Here is a 21,105-nt window from a genome sequence, read left to right as displayed (position 1 = left end):
CTCCTGGCATTCTCCTGCTCTGAATCGCCTCAATCCATTTAGCACTTGTCCATCCCTGCTTATGTTTGAACCCAACCAGCTTTGTCTGAGGCTGGTCAGGCACACTGTGCATTTCACTTGGTGAAGTCCAGGCTTTGCCTGTGATGGAGCAGAGCAGCAGAGTGCATCTAACATGCAGATTATGCCCCAGGGTTGAACACATCCTGCTGCATTGAGACATACGGTGTCTGTCTGGAAGATCTCAAGGGATTAAAGCCAGCCTAAATTGAAACGAGGATGAAAACTGAGAGGCTGCTATCAGTGGAGGGAAGGAAGCCGTTGTTTATATACAGCCAGTCATTTGTAGGGCAGATGGAGAGACTATGCGCCTCCCTACATTGTTGTGTCAAACCTCAAACTGTAAACCTGACCTCCCAACACCTCCTGAGAGCGGCCAAAATAATCCCTAAATCATTCTGTTTTGGGCCTCTCAGTAGCTTGCAGGATTTTGCAGCCTGCAAGGTAGCTGGCCTCTGAGGCATACCTTGGTGGGATAGGGTGATTACTGTGCTCTGCGAAGGGAAAAAGTTGGTTTAGATGTAGAGACTGATAAATCTTAGCGCTCAGAGCTTTTTCTGTGTCAATTTATCATTCCTACCAGTGAGACCTTAAGTATTTGCTCTTAAAAAACTGGACTTCTGTTGAGGGTTTGAGGGAGGGAGTGGTGGTGTTTTTTTCCAAATGTTGGCAACCTTATGAGATTCCAAATGGGACCTGTTGACCAAGGCTTCAGAGTTCATACATGCCTGGTGTCAGGGCTTGTTTGCTGGAGGTCACGTTCCAGCCATCAACCCCAGCCAACATGGCCATGCTCTGCAGTACTAACGCAGGAAATATATTCTTCAGTATGCCTAAATCTTTGAGTCCTACCCCATACACCGAATTAAACAAATGACTGCTGGCATGATAATTTGATCTTTCCATTGTCATGTGGTCGCTTGTTAATTTGTTTCATGATGTGTCAGCTTCTAGATCTAAGACTGATATTAGTCCCTGAAGGTTAACCATTATCTTACATCTTATTCATTAGAAAGCAAAGGATGTCTAAGTACCAGTGACATGAGCTTTCTAAGGGCTTCTGTTTACAGTAACTATAGGATAGCTTTAAAAAAAAAATTGTGACTGGCATTAATGGTGGCGCAGCTCACATAGCAACATTTGGATGCGGGGCAGGAATTGTGAAATGATCCAGTTTATTCCTCTCCTCTGAGCAATGCTAGCTATGCTAACAGTACATTTTGACATAGATTTGTTGTAAGGCTGTAGGAACAGCTGATGTGCACCCAGCATAAAATGGTACTGTGGTGCATTGAGCATTGCCAGCAACCCTTGCCCACTTTTTTAGGATTCATGTCTTCTCTGGTGGATGTAGCAGCGGCCTGGAAGAAGAGTCTTCCATCCTTCTGCTTGAGTCTAGCACAGACCCACATAGCACAGTCCTTTCCTTGAAAATTCAAGGTGGTTAGACCTTAATAAAGCATATTCCCATGTACTATTTGCAGCTGACTGTTGGCAGAGCAGAGACCGGAGTGGCAGGCTACATGTCGAAACACTCAGGCTTTTTCCTTGCATCATATGCCCTAGCTATGAGAAGACAAAACCAGCCCAACTGTTGCTTGTCGCATAGCATAGCTATGCCACGGCCTTCATGGCAGATGACTGAGGTGAAGGTATTAACATAGCTGACATTCACTGTGTGCTGGCATGCTGTGCTGCTGGGTGCTGCCCAAAGCTCTGCGGACGCTCATGGCACATACTCTAGCTGTCTGGGTGTCCATCCCAGCCCTGGCAGCTCTCCTGCCCCAGCCCATTGAGTGCTAGAAAAAGAGAAATAAAATGCAGCACAAATAGTGATTTAAGGCTGTGATGGCTTGTGCCTTCTGAAGTAGCCAGGGAGTAGATCTCCTGCAGGAAAGGTCTCTTTCCTGGATGCCAAGACAAAGGGTCAGAAATAAGGGGGTCTGATTTTTCCCTGCCACAGCAGTGAGCTTGCCCAAGCACACCCCCGCAGCAGCCTGGTTCCTCGGGCTCCCTGCAATACATTCCTGTTGGCCTTGTCTCAGACCTCTGATGTAACTTAAAATCTTTATAATACATCCTACCTTTTGGGAAAGAGCAGATAGATACATAGCCACAGGTAACTCAGCACATGATATATCTCTTCTATGTCCCTGATTTTAAAATCTCTTTTTTATGTGGTGACAGATCAGTCTGAAATTTGGGGGCTTGGCTTACACTTAGGTGAACGTGCTGTAAGGTCTTGGTTCTGCTCTCTGACCAGCCGGGTTAAACTTGTATAATCACGTTTCTGGGGCAGTTACCCTGAGAAAGTGAAGCTGAAATGAGCCGACATGCTGGATGAACGTACAGCCGGTTGCGTGACTTCCAGCCGCATCACACCGCATGGCACAACCCAACCGCACAGGCAGTGCAGGGAGAAATGGAGCCAACATCCCCCTCCCGGCTCGGCCACCCGCCGGTGCCTTCCCGGGTCACTTCGACTCCGAGCTTTGCGCGGCTTCGAGCTCTCTGCCCTTCCGAGGGAGCACCGCTCCCCGGGCTGCGGGCTCGTCCCGCCGCCCCGAGCTCCCTCTGCCGGCACCGGCCCCGCAGCGCCCGCCCGCGGGCACCCATCCCGCCCGGGGCCGGGGCCGGGCCGGGCCGGGCCAGGTGGCGGGGGTGCACCTCCTGGAGCATCCCGTCTCCCGGGCAAGCGCCCGAAGGGAGTCGGTGTTGCTGTCAGGTTTCGTCTTTTGGCGGAGGCTTGTTGAATTATTTACGTGGGAGTGGAAGGAGTCCCAGCTCTGGGAGTGGGGAGAGGTTTATCCCGGACCAGCCAAAACGTTGGTTTGGTCTGGTTGCAGAAGGCTCTGGAAGAGCCGGTAAGCAAAAAAGCCAAGCTTTGAGTTACTGGCCTGATTCAAGCACAGCAGGTGTTCGAGCTGGGCGCAGCGCATGGTAGCAAACTCTCCTAACCTTCCTGGTCTTGCTGCTCAGAATGGCTCTGGTTTTTTTCTGGAAATTCATTTGGGAAAATTTCCCAATTTCCTCGGTAATATGTGTCGCTAGAACTGCCACATCCTTTTGCATCATAAGAAGCTTCTGTTTCAGCAGATTGAATTTTTCTGAGGAAAACCTATTGCACGCACACATGTAGCTCACTGCTAACCCTGAAAGCAATTCAGGATGCTCTGGGTAGATTGCATTTGTGCTAGAAATGGAGGCAGTGTCATGAAAAGTCATTCCACTTCCATAGTTGCAACAAGCAGAAAAAATTCAAACGCATTAAGCACCTAATTTTGTCTGAGAATCCCTGCTCCTCAGTGCAAGAGGTGTTTCTGCAGAGTCCTACAGAAGTCTGGCATCAGGCTGCGCAAGTGGTATCTGTGTGCCAGGGGGGTTGGCTGTGAGCTCCTTGCAGGAGGAACTGTGTGTTGCTACGTATTTGTGCTCCACCTACCAGTATTTTTGATAATTTTGCAAAGGCTTCTTGCTTTTCTTCCAGGGGAGTTCTTTCACCGTGGTAGTCACTCAGAGGGTGCGGGGAAAGTCTCGTGCTGCTTCAGCCCTGCTGTCGGTGCAGTCCTTTTATTGCCACGGGTTTCTTGGCAAAGGTTTCATGGGTTTCAGTGTGCTGAACCTCAGGCTGTACAGGTGTGAGGCGTCCTCTGGTTTGCAGCGAGGTGGGAAAGGGCTGCTGCCGAGTGTTCAGAAGAGAGGAAACAGAGACATAAGGTGGCACAGCAGCTGTTTCTCTATGCTGTATGTAGTAAGTGACTTTTCTCCCCTCTTTTTGCATTGTCACAGCCAGAGCCAGAACTGCCAATTGATTATTAGGTTTAGGAACTTTTTTTTTCTTTTTTTTTCTTCTTCTGTGGAGGGAGAAGGAAATGGAAGAATTTTGGACAGAACAGATCTGTTATCACCTCAAGAGATGCTGAGATAAATCCTGAGGATTTTACTCAAGTTTTCTCTTGGGTAGGGATCCTTATGATAGGAATAGGAATTGTGCTAAACAAGGACTACTGGACTCGACCCTGTGGAAGCAACTTACAAACCTTTCCTGTGGGCTGAGAGACTAGTGACCTTCAAGCACTTAAAGGATGTCATCATGCACATTCAAAATAATGTTGGGGCTTTTTTTGTATCCCCTGACAGTTTCTTTTTCTTTTTTTTTTTTACTTTTTTTAAAAAACCTCTTTACAGTGTCCTTTCCCCAACCAGTGGTCTTTCCTACAGTTGATTTCTGATGTTGTACAGGGTGACTTACACATCCTGCCTTAGCAGCAAACTAATACCCGGGTTTGAGTTACTATTGAATAAGCAGCAATGAAATCTCTATCAAAATAATCAGTAGTTCCAAAAACCACAAACAACAAAACAAGCAGAGTTGAACTAACTCAGCAAGACCACTTGTAGCATCAGGGACGGTGAGTCATTTTTCTTTTCCCTCCCTCAGCAGACTCCATCGCTGCCTCGCAGAGCCCAGGGGAGGGCAGGTGGAGTGGGTAGGGCATGACTTCAGAAAGTTAAAAAAAAAAAAAAAAAAGTAAGTAGACATCACTCAGGTCACGTGATGCAAAGGGACCAATGGAGGCAGGTCCTGGAAAGGGGAACAGTTAAATTTGTAATTTTGGTTGTGTGAAACACTTCTTTGGGCCTCATAAACAACCACAGAACCACAAGTTGGGTACAGAGGCAGTCACACAAGAGCGGGTCCGGGATATTGGTCAGCAGGCAGGGCGAATCGTTTTGACTGCAAACCACAGAGTTTCATAGAGTGGTAAGCATCATCAACCACAACCGATCCGCTATTTTTTTTTCTTTTTAAGAAACAATTTCGGAGTTCTTTTAGCAAAAGAACCTTATAATCCGCTTTGTGCTGCTCGTGAGGCACCCGGATAAAACAGAGCGTGATGGCTGGGAGGAGGGTGGTAGCAATGACCATTCTTCATTTTTCACTCCCCAAGGTAGAAGAAATCATATATTCCTTCACTGTAAAAAGAGAGTGAGTTTTAAAGAGGAAACAATGGCTTCAAACAGCATATTTGACTCACTTCCTTCTTACCAGCACTTCTTGAGAGGTAAGTACCATTCAGACTTTCTAAATATACTTTTTACTTTCCCATACTTAAGAAAATGCATGTTTGGAGAGTATCTGGAGACATTCTTGTAGTACATGCTTTTTCCCACTTCAGTTTTCTTTGAGGCACTCTCATAGAAGCTAATATCTGAGCTTGCAGGAATACCATCTCATTACTTATCAGTCCATTAAAGAGATTATAACAAGGATTCATTTAAGCTGTTCAAACAGCCATTGCATGCTTGTGAATTTTCTCTTCATATACCAAAGTGTGCTAGAATAACTCACATGGATTACTGCAGATACAATAGCAGCTGCACAAGCCCCTTTTGATTCTTTTTGGCAGAATTACGACTTTTTGAGCCACTGCCATGAAAAATGACAGCCAACAGCACACGACAGACATTACAGGCTGAAAAACAGGGAGTGAGCAGCAAGCTGGTGTGTACAGCCAGCAGAGCGTGATGCTGTTTCACTTATGCTAGACCATCAGCCTGGGTAAGGGCATGTTCACCGGGGAGAAGTCAGAAAAAGCTTATAAACCTGCTTAAAGTTAGCTGCAACTCACGTGACTCAGGAAAAGAAGTGGCGTGGATAAACTTGGAGTTTCTGTTGATGCCTTGCAGTTCTCAGGTGACTGCAAGGCAGCCACCCTTAGAGAAATGAAGCAGCCCTGTGAAGGCTGAGGGGAGGATTGAAGGGCTTCACCCAGCAATCTGTCTTTTTTTACCAGTGACCAAGTGTGCTCAGAGGCTCCTTCTGATGTTCTCACAACCCCCCGTGGAGCTAGTGGTTTAGTCATGGGTTATTCATAGGAGTAAGCCAGGGACTGGCACGAGAAACTTGTCTGCTTCCTCGTAACTACCTTCCTAAATAGCTCATTCTACAGCTGAACTTTTCCCCTTTCCACGCAAGCCCTCAGACCACTCAAGCCCTTTTTGCAGCAGGGCTGCGACCGTTTGGATGACAAGGCACACAAAGCTCGTCGAGCTTGGCCCCGGGTGCTGCCAGAGAGCAGCACTTCATAACTCTTTATAGTTACAGACTACAGTTTCCCGGCCTCGCTGGCGGTGTCGGTGTGAGTCATGAGTTATTCGTATTAATAAGCGGGCTGGGGAATGCGGAAGGCTCATCCCAGCTGCTGTGTCACAGCAAGCAGCGGCTCTGCCGGCGCCCTGCTGCTGCTACTGTGGATCCGCGCTCCCTTGAGTGGGATGCGGGCGGAGGGCAGCCTGCCCAAACGCGAGCCCGCTCTCCTGCCTTGCTTCAGTTCTTTTTTTTTTCCCCTTCACGTAAAAAGCTTTTCTACCTCTGTCTTTCCTGGCACTGGAGGAGAGCTGAATCGCAGCGAGCTGCGTGAGCCACTCAGGCTCGCAGCACCTTCTAGCCTGGGCAGGAGAGATGCTGAAGGGTGAGCAAGAAGTGGCTAACTGCTCTGCGGTGCTCGCAGTGCTGACATTTCCTCAGCACCCCTAGCAAGCAAAGGAAGCAATACTGCTAGAATAACAAGAAGGATCTTCCTGCATTTCATCAGCCTTTTTTTTTCCATTCTTTTTTTTTTTTTATCTCACCCAACTGTTTACTGTTTAATCTGTAGCACAGGAAGACTTATTGAGGAAATTTTGTGTTTCTGATAAAATAACAAACAGAGTGAACCTCACGGGGCAGTGCTTGCAGCGAGTGCCAGAGCACAGCCAGCCCACGGGACAGGCTGAGGCTGTATTGCAGGCAGGAGCCCAGAGAGTCTGGGAGCAGCTTGTTGGAGATCAAGGACTGATTCTTCCAGAAAAGGAGGAGTTTCATTAAAGTTGGTTAATCCAGCAAGTGATTTAGCTCAACACTCCAGAATGGGTTTTATCCTCCTCCTTATTACTGTTCTCATTATTATTGTTAATGTTACTATAGTACCACTATTTAGTGTTTCTTCGCGGACTGGGCTAGAAGTCTTGCGCTAGACACCTTAAGACATTAATCCAGTTTTGGCAATCCAGGTACAGCTCCTGGTATGTACCCAGCACAAGCAAGATCAAACTCCTGCTGTACAGTGCTAGAAAAGCTTGGGCAACAGCGCTTCAGTTGAGTTATAAAGCAAATGTTTCATTGTTGTGAAAGAATATTGTGTTTGAACGTGGAAGGCTGTGACAGTTTTCCAGCAGTTCTTTTTTTGTTCCTTTCTTTATTCAAATGAACTTCACACAATTTCAAAATCCTGGGCACAGCAAAAGTAATGCTTGGGCCTCTTAGCAAGAAAAATAATCATCCCTAGGGTCAGTTGTTCTCACCCGCTTTCTCAACAGTGTTTACATAGACCGGTCATTCAACATGTCCAAAACTGTCTCTTTTTTTTTTTCCTGCCAAAACTTATTGCACTTTCTCTCTTAACTGAAATCATGAGGTAAAGTGAAAAATAACAAGTTGTTTTCTGCCATGGATTTCACTTTATCAGTCCATACAGTTCTCTGAGAAGGAAATCCATAACTCTTTTTTAGCGTGATACTATGTGAAAATTGGGAAAAAAAGAGAGGAGTGGGGAAGCAGAACCATTGTTCTAGCCCCTGCGAGCAGTGACAGACGTAGAAAGCCTGACATATTGATTGAATGTGGTACACCACAAAGGATATGGCCCTTTTTCTATCACACCACACCAGGTCCTCGCTTCTGCCACTAGGTAAAGAAATGAGGATTATACTGAAACCTCCAGTGGCGTGCTCTTCATGCTGATCACGATTCAAATGTTGACCAGCTCTGCTTTTAATGACATCCTCATTTTCCTAATGGCCTCTTTCAGTTTACCGTCTGGGCCTGGTGTCAGGAGTACAGGGTAGGAGCATTTCTAAGTGTCCTGCTGCAGTGCAACCCGCAGAAAAACATCACTCCATCTCTTTCTCAAATCTAGGACTGCACCAGCAAGGCTGTAGTTTAAACTTTTATTCTAGCAAGATTCACAGTATAAGGACAGGTTTGCTGGTTTTATTGAGGGTTAGACACAAGTTCATGTGTATTGGCCGGGTCAACATAGTGATATCTTTTGGGCAGGGAGACCAAAATGAGACCTGTTGGAGAGTCTTGTATTAAAGAGTGCACATATATTTTTAAAAGGGTACCTAGATAATTACATGGTATTGCTCCACCTCATAAGTTCTTTTAACTTCTTAAGGGCGTTAAACTGTCCTGTAAGGTTTCCTAATAGTTTTGCCTGTAAAGGAAGACAGAATAACTAATCTTTTTGCAGGGTTTTTACAGGGCTCTAAATAGGATGAAGGGTAATATTTTCCAGAAGGGCACTTTTTCCTCATGTTTCCTTTTGCTGCAAGGTCTAATTATTTCAATATACAAAGAAGGTTACTCCTGGTTTTGCCTTTGTTGTATTTTTTATTAATTAATCGAGGCAATGAAAACTTGTGGTGCAATATTTCGTTGGTTTCTTATCAAATGGAAATGAACTCCAGCAGAGCACTTTTACAACATGGAAAAATACACTGTACACACGTTCTTCTTAGTTCTAATACACCCCCAATAAGTAGGGCCCAGCCATTGTGAGTTTCTTCCTTTGCAAATAAAAAAAACTGTAGCAAGAAGCTATTCCTGCTCTGAACGGCTTCCCTGCCCAGACCTGTGGACACCTATACCTAAGCATACTGCTTCTCATTGAAAGTTAGTGGCTCTGACTTGCCTTGTGATGGGATTTACGTTGGTAGACTCCTAAAGGCACGGGCGCTGTAGGCGAGCGGAGGGATGAGGTGATCAGAGGCTCCCTGTTATCCAAGACTACATCTGCAGTCTCATACTCTCAGCATATGAGACTTCCCTAGGGGTAAATGTTTGTCTGCAGAGGGTGCTGCGTGAGGAGCAGGGTAGCAAATTGGTATTGATTTCAGCCCTCTAAAATTGGTGACATTAGGAGAAGTGGCCATATACTAGGAGTAACTCTGCCAAAGATGCGCTTCTCTGGGAGATGCACAGTACCCAACACTGCCACTTATTTTCATTCATTCGCCCAGTAGAAGAAATCTATCTTTTCACAATAACTTAAACTACGTTGTCACTGCGTGGAGGAGAGAGAAAGTTTTCCAGCACTTTTGCAGACTGCCTGAACTGTAACAAAGAGTTAATTTGTGTCATCATTATAAAATACTAACTGCATCTTGTGAATAGGAAATAGAACTAAAGCTCATAAAAACCTTGGCTTACTATAGGAAAAAACTTGCACAATGTCTGCCTTCTCTCTGTTTGAGCCTTTTTTCATTTAAAAGCCTTGAGAAAAGTTGCAAGACCTGAACACAGGGATTCCTGTGAAGCAAGGGGTAAAGTATCTGACAGAGATGAATACAATGCTTTGGTAAGATCAAGAGATTTTATCCTAGGCCAAAATATTAGACTGTTTAACCAGCCACACTCAGCGTAATGATGTGTTGTGATGACAGTCTTAGCAAGGACTTAGAGTTATGGCTGGCTTGCAGATCCCCCAAATTGACTTGCCCTTCATCATGTGGCCATTAATAAGCGATCGTTGGATGACAGCTCTGCCTTGGACCATGTTTTACCACGAGAGCCAAACTCCAGCTCCGAGGTATCTCTCTAGTGCGAAACAAAAATATCTTCCCCAGGCTGACGGTGCATGCAACATGAATAGAAAATAAACTGCATTTGTTTCACGACTAGAAGATAATCACTGTTTAGTTTGACTGCAAAGACATGACCCCAAAAGAACAGTCTGCTTATCTTTAAATGCATATGAAGGCCAGTGACACTGGCAAGTTTGTGAAAGTAATTTATGAACTCCTGAAGAATTTTACTTCAGAACACAGAATGAGTATCTGCATCATCCTGTTATTTGAGAGGGCAGAGTCTATACCTAAACCAAGAGTGACAAAGAAATTATTGTTCTTGGATTTAGAAATAGACATACTTGCTTTTAAAAGCTAAGTAGAAGCAATCCTAAGGAAATGGCAAAGGCATTTCCCTGTAAAACTATGAGGCTGTTAAAACAACAGGAGAAGCTCATCTGATTTTGACACCCCGCCACAGGCAGAGGGGATCTGCTGGGTCCCAGTGGTCTCTGCTGCACCTCAAAGGGGTGCCCTGAGGGCTGGGCAGGGGTGTTAGCCTAAGGTCCTCTTGTACTGTTGTGCAGAGCAAGGGTGAAATGCAGAGCAGGCTCGAGAGCTAAGGGGGATTGCCGTCTGCAGGAAAAAGTTAGGGTGGGCTAGTGCTCTGCAGAAGCTGCCAGCTGTGGTGCCTCATTAAGTGACAATTGGAGGTTGCTCACCCCTGTGATGAGACAGGGAAACTTGTCTTCCTCCTGCACACACAGGGCAAGGGTTTGCACGTAGGAGGCTGCCACAGAGTACCTGGCTGGCCCTGGTAGCTCGGCGGAGGAGGAGGGCTGCACCACGAAGCTGTAACAACCGCCGTCAGAGGCTTGGTCTGCTTGTGCCCAAATGCACGGGTGCCTGATGGGCTGCTGGGTGAGGGCGGCAGCAAGGAAGATGTAACTCTGGCTCTGGGTAAGAGGATGGATTGAGGCTGGCTGGAGAGGGACCTGCCTGATTGGCATCTCTATCTTCCCTGTGCCAGCACAGGCCTCCCGGACACGGAGTGTGAGTTTAAATTGGGGTGTGCAGTGTTTCGGGAGGGGTGGCTGCCATGAGCATCAGCCTGTGCACAGAGACGAGGCACTCCAGTGTGCAGAGTGGGAGCTCCGTGCAGGCCATGCAACCCCTTCACTGCAAGGGCATGAGCCTGACGGATTTTCTGTGTTCCTGCAGACTGCAGTGTGCAAGGATGTGTTTGCTCAGATTTTTTTCAATTTTTATTTATTTACTTGTGTTTTCTGTTTGTTTGGGTTTTTTTCTAAAACAACTCTGACAGTCAGCTCACTCAGTCACTCCTATTCCTTTCTCTGTACTTAGTCAATGGGGCAAGGTATGGTGGAATTTTTTTTAAACAGTGGGCAATTACAGCCTAGAACTCACTGCCATAAAAACCCATTGAAACCAAGAGTCTAGCAGGATTCTTAAAACATCTGTGTCTGTATATACACAACAGTTTCTTAATATGTACCAGCCAGGAAAAGAAAAAAGAAGCTTTGGAAGGGTTAAGTTCTCCCTTTGTCTCTCACTGCCATATTTCAGAGCACAAACCGATCTCTGTTAAATCTTGGAAAGAAAGCTTCCCATGTAAGCAGGTCTGTCATCTGCAAAATGAATTGTGGCTTCCTCCATGACATGTGGTACTGGCCACAGAGAGAGACAGACCACTGGACAGGTGAATCACTGGTCTGAGAGAAGGACAAGAAAACATTACACTACCTCATTACCTCTTCTGGCGTCCTCATTCCATTAGAGAATGGGTAATATTTGTATAGACTTGAGTCAGCTTCCCAAACAGTAAATGAGCAGTATGGATATCTCCTCTCTGAAGAGTATTAATGAACTGTACGGGGTGGCAACAGTGGTGGCGTTTGGAGCAATATAGCACCTGCAAAGATCTACACTACATTGGTGAGGCCCATGCATGCACCAGCATATCCACAGTGATACTGAATGCAAGACATCATTCTTGCTGCCAGTGGAAAGGAGACTAGAAATTATATATACAGATTCCCAATGCAATCAATTTTCATAAGAAATGCCTTTTCTTCCACTTAGGTCCCAGCAAAGTAAAAGTAAGGCGTGGGCTTGTGACTAAGATACATTTTAGTCCAAAACATCAAATTCTCTATAAAGATGTATTCAGACAATTGAAATAGGAAAAAAAAAAAAAAGAGCACAGAAGAATTGACTGTGAAAGCAGGGAAAGAGAGAGTGATTGTAGCTGCTACCTGGTAGAGTTTCCAATTCATCCTTAATACTGTCCACAGGGCTCACCACTTCTGCTTGCAAGTGAAACTCTGTGAAATTGGGTAGTTTCACTTCATGAAGATCTGCGAGAAGATTTTCTCTGGCTTTGATCAATCTGGGGTTTTTTTTCAGCCTCTGCTTTTAGTTTTAAGTTTCTGATTCCAGTGAACCCACAAGCAGTCTGAGTCAGGGGCTTGGGGCTTTTTCTTTTGCCTTCTGAGTATTTTGTCTTTCAATGTGTTTTCTGTTGTCTGGTTTCACGCTGAAGCTGTGCTTTTGGGATGTGCTCAGAAGCTGCCCTTTGGTAGGGTTTTGACTGTAAGTTGAAAGGCTCACCTCTCTTACAAACCTTTCTGTGAATGAGGTGCAAGGAAGCTTGAAACCTGTCAAGTTTTATGTGACTTGCTATAAACATTTAACTCAGCTGTACTATAGGGCAAGCCCTGCGATCATTCTCAAATCAGCAACCTCAGAAGGCATTGACCCAGCCCTTCAAGTGCCTTTTCGTGGTCTTTAAAAGAGAAAGATGACTCTTTGCAAAATACCTTGCATGTTCGGGGCGAAGCGGCACAGCGTGGGGCTGAGCATGTTTCTTTTGTGACAGACGTCTTGCATGTTCTCAGCCCCAGCACTGCCTGCATCTCTCATAAGTCCATTTTCTAGCCTGTTTTATGGCATATGCCTGTGCCATGCTGGGCAGACATGTGCCTCGGAGGTATCGGAGCACTTATAGGAGCCTTGAACAAGCACCGAAGGATGCTGAGCTCTATAAGCATTGCTAAAGCACCTTGCAGTTGCCAGCTTTGGCGAAGGCAAATGCTGTGAGTGTGCTGAGCAGGGGCTGGGAGTGGGGTGTCACAGCCTCTGCAGTGGGCAGGCCAGCCTCCTTGCCTGTCAGCGCTCAGGTCTCTATTTACACTTGCTGCAGTATCAAAAGGTAGTGGAAGGCAGGCTGGCACAGCAAAATTAAGGCTTTCATCTCTCTAGCAAGGATAACAGAGACAGATGCAATCGCATGGGTGTAAGTCACCGCCAGCCAACCTCTGGAAGACATTGGTACACACCATGGTGGCGAGCAGGGGCAGGAGACATACCTCTGAGTTTTCACTACTGTTGTTATACAGACTAGGTAGATTTAAGCTAGCATTGCTTTGCTCCCACGTGCCTGCAGGCACGCTTCCCCTTTTGTCTGTAGACATGATCAGGAGCAGAAAGCATGCCCCAGAGCCAATTCTTAGGATAATATCTTGACTCCACCCAGACAGGGACAAAATTGCCATCAACTGCAGTGGCGCAGGGTCTGTCATTTAAGAACAATGAAACCTGCAAGAGGTGAACTCTGAATGCCAGTGTTGACATGGGGGTCAAAGAAACGTAGCATTAAGGTGCAAGTGTAATTCATGTGACTCCAAGTAGCAGAACTATGGCTTGAGAATGAAAGTTTTTGTCTCTTACTCAGGAAATATTGATGTGGAACAGTTATTTGTGGCATATTGTGGATGGTTGTAGAGGGAGCTTTGAGTTGTCTGGGATTTTTTCTGTGGTTGGTAGCTGTTGGTTTGTACTTAGCTCGTACATCAAGGGTGTACACCTCACCCCGTGGACAGGTGAGGTGTATTTCCTCACTGAGCAGTGAGGAGAGACTGAAAGAAGCACTTTTTAGCATGTACCATCTGCTGGTCTTATACAGGACAGAGAGGGACAGGACTTCCATGAGCACAACCACAGCTTTGGAAAGCAACCCTGAAAGTGTTTTCCACATAAGAGGCAACAAGGAGGAGGCCTCACGTGTGCAGTCAATCTCCACAAGGCTGCTATGGCTGCTGGCCATCTTTCCAAGTTGCACATCATTCTGAGCAGGATACTCATATGAGACTACATCCTATGCCCAGTACATAGGAAATGTAATTTATTTTACAATACAGTTACTAGATAATATCAGACTTCTGTAAAGTGCTTCTGTTTTTCAGGACCTTTGTGTAAATGAGCTTCGGGTTTTGCATATGTCGGGTGTAACAGAATTCATATCTGGAAGACACGCTCAAGTTAAGACCTCATTAACCCCATTTGCACAGGGGTTGGCAAATCAGTTACTGCAATATAGAGTGGTTTAATGGATCCTATACACATTGTCCAAACACTTTGCAAAGAAATTCAGTACCACTTTGTTTATCTCTGTGGACTCCAGGGCAGAGCTGCCGAGGTTACTTCATGCAGGATGCTAAGCAGACCTGCATTCACCAGATCACTGAGCACGCTCCTGCACCAATCTCGTACGTGTTTTGTTGCCACCATTTCACCTGAACTCAAACTTGGGGGGGCAGGTAGTGTGTGGAAAACGTTCTACTCATGACTCCAGCTAGGAAAACAGGGTGAGCCTGACAGCTTGTCAGGTAGGTCACATTCTCTCTAGAGAAAGGACAGTACAGAGAGCTGCCATGTGGTTTGCCCCCCACGTACTTTCTAAGGACCTCCACTAACACAGCCTGGAGAGATGGCCACCTCTGAAAGGAAAAAAAGACACCTTAGTCTCTGCATCGATTCTCTATTTAGCTTCTGCACCAAGCCTGTAAAAAGTGGTAATATATGGTGCCAAACACCCACACATTTTTTTACACTAACCATAAAATAACTTGCATATTGAAACCAAGATTCAGGTGTCATATAAGAACAGGAACTTATTCTGGCTGTACCTCGCTGCATTGGAGAAAATTATTTGCTTTTCTAAATGAAACGGGGTGTTTCAAGTACAGTACATTAGGCTATTGTGGAAACTAAAGAATGTGAATGTCTTGCCTAGGTAAAAAGGAAAAGTAATAGGATAAACGTGAGTTCAAAAGTGGTGAACCACTTAAATTTTAGTGTAACAAAGAGAACTTTTATTGTTGTGGGGTTTTCTTTCTCCTAATAGGAATTGCAATGCAAATAGTCATTTTTTTACAGTTTCATACACAGTCCAAACAACTTTGAATACTACTTCTGAGGAGTGATATTAATTTTGTACTGATATTTTTAGGTGCATGTATTTTACACTATGCAGCAGAAAAGCTACATCAGCCCCAAACAGCTTCTTTCCTTTACTACATAGGAATAATCTTTACCAGCATGAACACTTTTATACCTATATAAGTAAGTCCATTCCCATTTTGGAAAGTGCTCTGCTGTAACATGTACCAACATGAAGAGGGATTTACAGCTCCCCTGAGGGGTGAAGTTATATCATTAGACAGATGTCTATACAAGGAAAGATGATTTAGATTCACATTTTACTGGGGCAATTAAAGCAGCCCAGTATTTCGTGTACATGGCACCTGATCCAAGAGCCAACAAACCAGTGGAAAGATCTGGCTGACATCCTTGGGCATTGGATGAGACCTGTGATGGCTGTTCTCCTCCAAATAAAGGTGCTAACCACCTGAGGTCACATCGCTGACGGCCCAGGTCAGCAGTCCCTTTTTGCACAGCTGTCCTTACACCCTCGCACATGTGAAATATGGGTGGGTGAGGCTGGCTCCCCTTCTGTGCCACAACCTGCCTTGTCTTTGGAGTGGTGTCCTGGCACTTTCTGCCCTTTTTGCCATGCTTGCAATAGCTGCTGAATAAAAAAATGGCATTGTGCAAGTTAGAGATCGCATTTCCAGCCACCCGCTGACAGGCTGGCTCCCTTTTATAGGCTCATTAGGGCAGCCCCATCCTGCTCCTTCCCTACCTCTAACAGCTCCGTGCTTCGGGCACGTCCCTGGCTGGCAGCATGGAGATGGGCACAAAACAGCTCCATAGGCTGTCATCCTCCAGGTTTCGGTGTGTTGCTGCTTTGACTAAACCGCACCACTTGGAGATCAAAAGTGTTATTTAAACAGAAGCGGTTGGAGGTTTTTCAGGCTGTCTCACCTCCCCTTTCAGCCTTCAGAAAAGCCTGCTCTAGCCAGAGGAATTAGGAAATACAACAGACCCCCGCTGTGTCCAAGGGGATTAGATGGTGTTGTACAAGCTCAGGGCAGTGGTTGGTCAAAGAGAGCGCCCTTGGTCTGCCTGCTGCTTTTGTGAAGCCCTGCAAAGGGCATCAGGGAGCCAGGGCTGTCCCTGCGCCCTGCCCAGGGTCTGGGTGTCCTGCCGTATGACTGGGAGACGGCTGCCCCATCACGCATCTCCACCCGTCCTCCGCTCTGTTCAGAAGTAAGAGCAAAATCTCACGTTTTGCTCCACAGTACCTAGGGGTAAATAGGAGCTCCTTCACGGCAGCAGTGAGGCTTGGTTTCAGAACGCTGGGCTAGCTAAATAAGTAGAAGGAGGAGAAAGGTAAACAGTTTTTCAATACAGTTTTCATCTTCAGCTTATTAATTATTCTCTCCCCATCAGACATGCTCTCATTTATTCTTTGCTAATTTCTTCAGCAAATACTGCTCAGTCTCCAGCTTGTTCACGAGCAAATCCTGGTATACCCCGCAGTCCCCACAGGAGAAACTTCCCTACATGAGTGGCACAGCTGCTGACCAAGCAGCATGCACAGCTAACCAAGGCAACACGAGGTGCCAGCTCGGTAGGTTTTGTCCCGTGTACATGCCTTAAGCCAGTAATTGAGCATTCCTGCCCAAAACTATAGCCTCCTCTGAAGTCTCAGGCTAATACAATTTGTTCACACACCCATCTTCATAAAAAACATCCAAAACATGATTTAACAGAAATTTGTTGTCAGATTCCAACTTGTTTTCAAGGAAAATCTTTTCACTCTTCCCCAAATTCCTTTCTGCCTGAAGTCCCTCACTTGTTAACACCTCAGTCCCTTCTCCTGCAAGGTCTTGTTGGATTTTTTTTTTCTGCAGGAAATACAAGCAACATTAAGGCATCCCTTATTTGAAACTGCAGTTCAAAGAGAGATTGAAATCAGAATTAGAAAAATAACCTATAGAAAAACATTAGCTGTCCTATTTTAGGAGATAATTAGCTGTAGCAAAGTTTCCCTCACTTATTTTTCCTTGGTGAGAAAACAAACTACCTTGTCATTGAGGTTTTTATAAAATGCTGCTGTTTGCAACATTTGCCACGAACAAATTAACCCAAACATTTCTAGTGTATGACTTACATTGCTAATTTTGCTGCTAGTTTTCATTTCTGCATCTGGAGACCAAAATGCCTTCACTTATCACATAGTAAAGGGAAAAAAAAATGTGAATCATATATTTGACTGCTAAGGAATATGCATGCAAAAAATCCTTACCAAGCATCCAGAACCCAGCACAGAAGGGAGGGTGCGAAAGTCAGGAAGAGAGCAAGAAGGGAAAGAAGTATTTTATTGTGTGGCAGAAGCAGCATGCCTGATTTAGCCCTTTTATTAGCAAAGGTACTTTTCCTCAGCAAACCTCTGGGACATAGTACTATTTCCACTGGGTACTGCATTTTCCAGCTTGAATAGGGCATAATCCCAACCAATTGTAGCTGACACGATTTCAGGGGATCGGCGGGTGATGGAGACACCAGCCCCAGCTGCTGACATTTGAGACACAGGTGCTTGGAGCTGCCTTTGCCAGCCCGTCAGCCAGAGCCAAAGCAATGCAATATAGGCAACTCCCACAGGTTGTGCTCCAAGAATAATCCACTGGCATTTGTTTGGGTTTTTTTAGAAGCTCTGTGTTTGAACTAAGTCCGCCGTTGCTCATAACATCATCCTACTGGCTTATTAAATTATCGACCTTTTCTTCACTGGTATCTTCCCACTTTGGTTAGAATCAGATGGATACAGGTGGCCGAAAGAAACCATGCTTCTGTGCCTAGCACCTGGAACCGGCCCCCTTTGATCACGATGTCTGCAGCCTCATCCCTTTCCAGCTGATACAGAAAGTCAGAAAGGGATGGAAGGATTGGTTTCTTGTGGTGCTGGTATGCAATCCTACTCTTTCATTTCTAAGCTTGCACATAGTCCTGAGACAACACGTTGTGTATTTGGTCCTTTCTATGTAAGTGGTGAATACACCCACAAGGTTTCTGATTTTTTTTTCTGAAATCTCAAATTTAGTACACTGTGCATAGGGATCAACAGGTGTGTGTTTCAGTGGGTTCTTGCTTTCCTTTTTCCAGCCTCTCCTAGAAGGCTTCTGCAGGAGACTTAGCCTGTTAGTTTAATTTTGATAATGCAATGAAATCAATGCAAAGCTTGAAGGTGGTGTGTGCTGGGTGTGGGAGGGCGAACAGAGGTAGGAAAAAGAGACGTATTTCTAGTCTAGTTTCTTAGCCTCTTACATTTCATATTTAGCATACACTAATAGATACGAAACTTGGTAGGCAACTTGTGTCAGAGTTCTGATGCAAGTTATGATGTGGTAGATAAATAGTCATGAGGATATTAAGCTAAAGGGTTGGTTCAAGTACTAAAGATTATACCTGCAGGATTTTTTTGTTTGTTTGTTTTTTAATCCTACTGTAGCATTACCTTTCAGTGTGCCTTACAATAAATAAGTAATGCTAATCATGCTGGCCTGCATTCTGCAGAGGATATCAGCACGTCATGGGGTATGTCCTCCAGCAAACCAGAAGCCCTTTGCAGTGTTAATAGTTACTTTCTTTGTGAGACTTGGTGTTGGACATCTGTGTTACTCTGCCTGAGCCCCATGAAATTTTAGGATGCTAGCATGAGATTTTTTTCAGTGTTCTTATTCGGGAGATAGTTGAAACTGGAGCATGCCAAGACCTGTCTCAAGCCACAGCAGATGTTAATGATGTGATCAGTGACATCATAAATGTTCTTGTTGTGTTATTAAGGAATTGTTGGGGAAGCACTTAGGGTAAGGATGGATTGAGATCTGCCTCAAACACTATGGGTAATTGTGCTGTGTATATTAACTCTATTAAACACAAATGCTCTCCTCATGTTGTTAATGTGGGCCTTCCCCACAACCAGTGTAATGTGGTAAAAAGCTCTCATGCTACTGGGGCTGTGGGAAACTTCCCATGAGAGTTTGTCGTGCTCTTTTCTGGGTAAGCCTTGCTTCACTGGGAAATTTCAAAAAGCTAATTTGGGTTGTTTGACTGAAAGCGTGCAAAAACTCTAAAAAATCTTCTCCATGGTAATGTTGGGCTTACGGTAAAATTTCAGACGGAAGGAGCCTGTGTTCTGAATTCAAGGTAAGTCTAGTTAGATGCATTTAAAAAACAAAGACAAGCTGTACTAGGCAGAACTAGTGAAGGCCGATTTCCTACAGACACGGGTCTTGTGGCTACATTCTCTATCATCCGATAAGGCTTTAATCTGATTGAAGGTTTTTCTCTTCTTGAGGAATCTCTAAAATCTCTCTTGGGCAGCCTTCAGCTGGGAGCACTGACAGAGCCTCTCTGCTACTGCCATGTTTCATGAAAACTGTAGGAACTTAAGACCGCTTCTGCTCTATCAAATTTAGTTAAAGTTGGCCCGCAAACCAGAAAAGCTAGGGGAAGTACACAGAGAATGTGAGCAATCACATAAACACTGCCTCTACAGAAAAGCAGGTTGATAAAGGAGTTTTGCAGTTCAGCTTGGCGTGCACTGGGACAAAGCGATACACAAAGATAGATAGTCAAATACATTCCGAAGCTGCTTAAACTACTCTGAGAATAGAATGTTCCTCATCTTCATGGATGAAGAACCAGGGAAGAGTGGTCATATCAGAAGTCTGGGGGAGAGACAAGTGGAAACAGAACCTCAAATTTTTTGACTTACAGTTCTGAGCCTGACTATCTACAAAATGATCTCTTGTTTACTTTGAATTTCAAATCTGATCAAATAGATGTTTTCATCAGAAAGTTTCATTAGCATTACACTAATTATTTCAGGGCCCAATATTGCACATCTCCAGCTGCAACTGGGCAATCCAGTTCAAATAGCAAACCATAATGAAAATCCAGGGAAAAAAAATGTTTTCCAATTACTTTTGAGCAGCAGGAGAACTTGAAAATATTACGAGCTGTTTGTGGACAATATGGGAACAGGAAAAGAAATAATTTATGATACAAGTCTTGTTCAGCTCATTAGAATTTCAGAACCAGGAGGAGCGGTGCACTAGGGTTTTCTCCAGCCTGGCTTAGCACCGTCTTGGCAGTAGGTGATGCTTTGCACCTCCTTGTGCCAGCAGAGCAGGCAGCATGGCCATGGGCAGGGAGAGCCAGAGTAGGGTACAGTTCAGTCCCACCGCTCAGCTGGAAACATCACTACTTGGAGACTCCCTAAAAAACACCCAGGGTCCAGCAAACCTGGAGGTTGGTGTTGTGGGACAGGGAGATGTGAGAAGAAACTATGCATCTGTTTAGAACTGTTTCTTCTTTTTTTTCAGAAAATATATCAAAAGGAAAGATCAATTTTTCTGAAAATTTCATTCTAGAGCTATATTTTTTCTGCTTTCGCTGGTGTTGATCTGCCACAGCACTGGGCAGTGCCAGACAAGCTTGCATGTTAGAGAGCTCTGCTGCAAAGCCCGAACTGCTGTTGGCATGGGCTCCACCTCTGCCTAACCTTTGGCCAGGCAGTTATCAGATCAGGGGCAGAGTGTGTTTTGCTTTTCCCATATCTAGCTTCTGAGTAGAAACCCAGGCTGGTACCTCACTTATTTGCAGAGACCGAAGGCTTCTTTGTAGGATAGCCCAAGTGACATTGAAAAACAGAAGGTGCTTGTTGAGGAGCCTGAGCAGCAAAGCTTTGTGCAGTGTTTTTGCTAACACTGGGGTAAAAACGAGCAGTAGGAGCTGCCGAGCAACAGTGTCAGGAGCCCTCATTCTGCCACAGGCTCTGGTGCTGCTGGCTGTGAGGGCAGTCACTCCTTTGCCTCCTCTGGTAGCATCTCCATTCAACCAGTCCTGCCTTGTGCCTTTGCTCCAGCCTGTATAGGGGGACTTCATAGCAAAGAAATTGTGCTATCCATGTCCCTGCGGCCATCGTGCCATGGGATGTCAGTGGCTGCTGCACAGGCTGGAGAGGAGGTGAGCAGCTTGGATGCGGCCTTAGTGCCTAAACATAGCACAAGCACTTCCTTAATAATTACTTTTAGGTGGAATAATAAAAAGTGAGCAAGATGGAAGCTCAGCCTTTCCCCTCTGACGCTACCAAGCCTGTACCGCATGCTTCTTGTTTTGCTCATCAGTGGAGGGCTGCAGGAAGGAGATAGGTCTGTCCCCTCC

At 45.3% G+C, this 21,105-nt stretch overlaps 1 protein-coding gene across 1 annotated transcript in view; it reads left to right on the top strand.

Moving 5' to 3' along the window:
- The first annotated feature begins 4,757 nt into the window (after positions 1-4,757).
- The window catches only part of RUNX1 (RUNX family transcription factor 1), a 174,558-nt gene continuing 158,210 nt past the window's right edge, over positions 4,758-21,105 (top strand). The window contains exons 1-2 of the mRNA XM_068425022.1: positions 4,758-4,822; positions 5,010-5,123. Of these exons, the coding sequence (XP_068281123.1) occupies positions 5,069-5,123 (55 nt within the window). The 5' untranslated portion in view covers positions 4,758-4,822; positions 5,010-5,068. The remainder of the gene's footprint in view (positions 4,823-5,009; positions 5,124-21,105) is intronic.

The sequence above is a fragment of the Nyctibius grandis genome, chromosome 2, assembly GCF_013368605.1.
Source record: "Nyctibius grandis isolate bNycGra1 chromosome 2, bNycGra1.pri, whole genome shotgun sequence".
In the NCBI taxonomy this organism is placed as follows: domain Eukaryota; kingdom Metazoa; phylum Chordata; class Aves; order Nyctibiiformes; family Nyctibiidae; genus Nyctibius; species Nyctibius grandis.
This window is presented reverse-complemented; position numbering and strand designations above follow the sequence as displayed.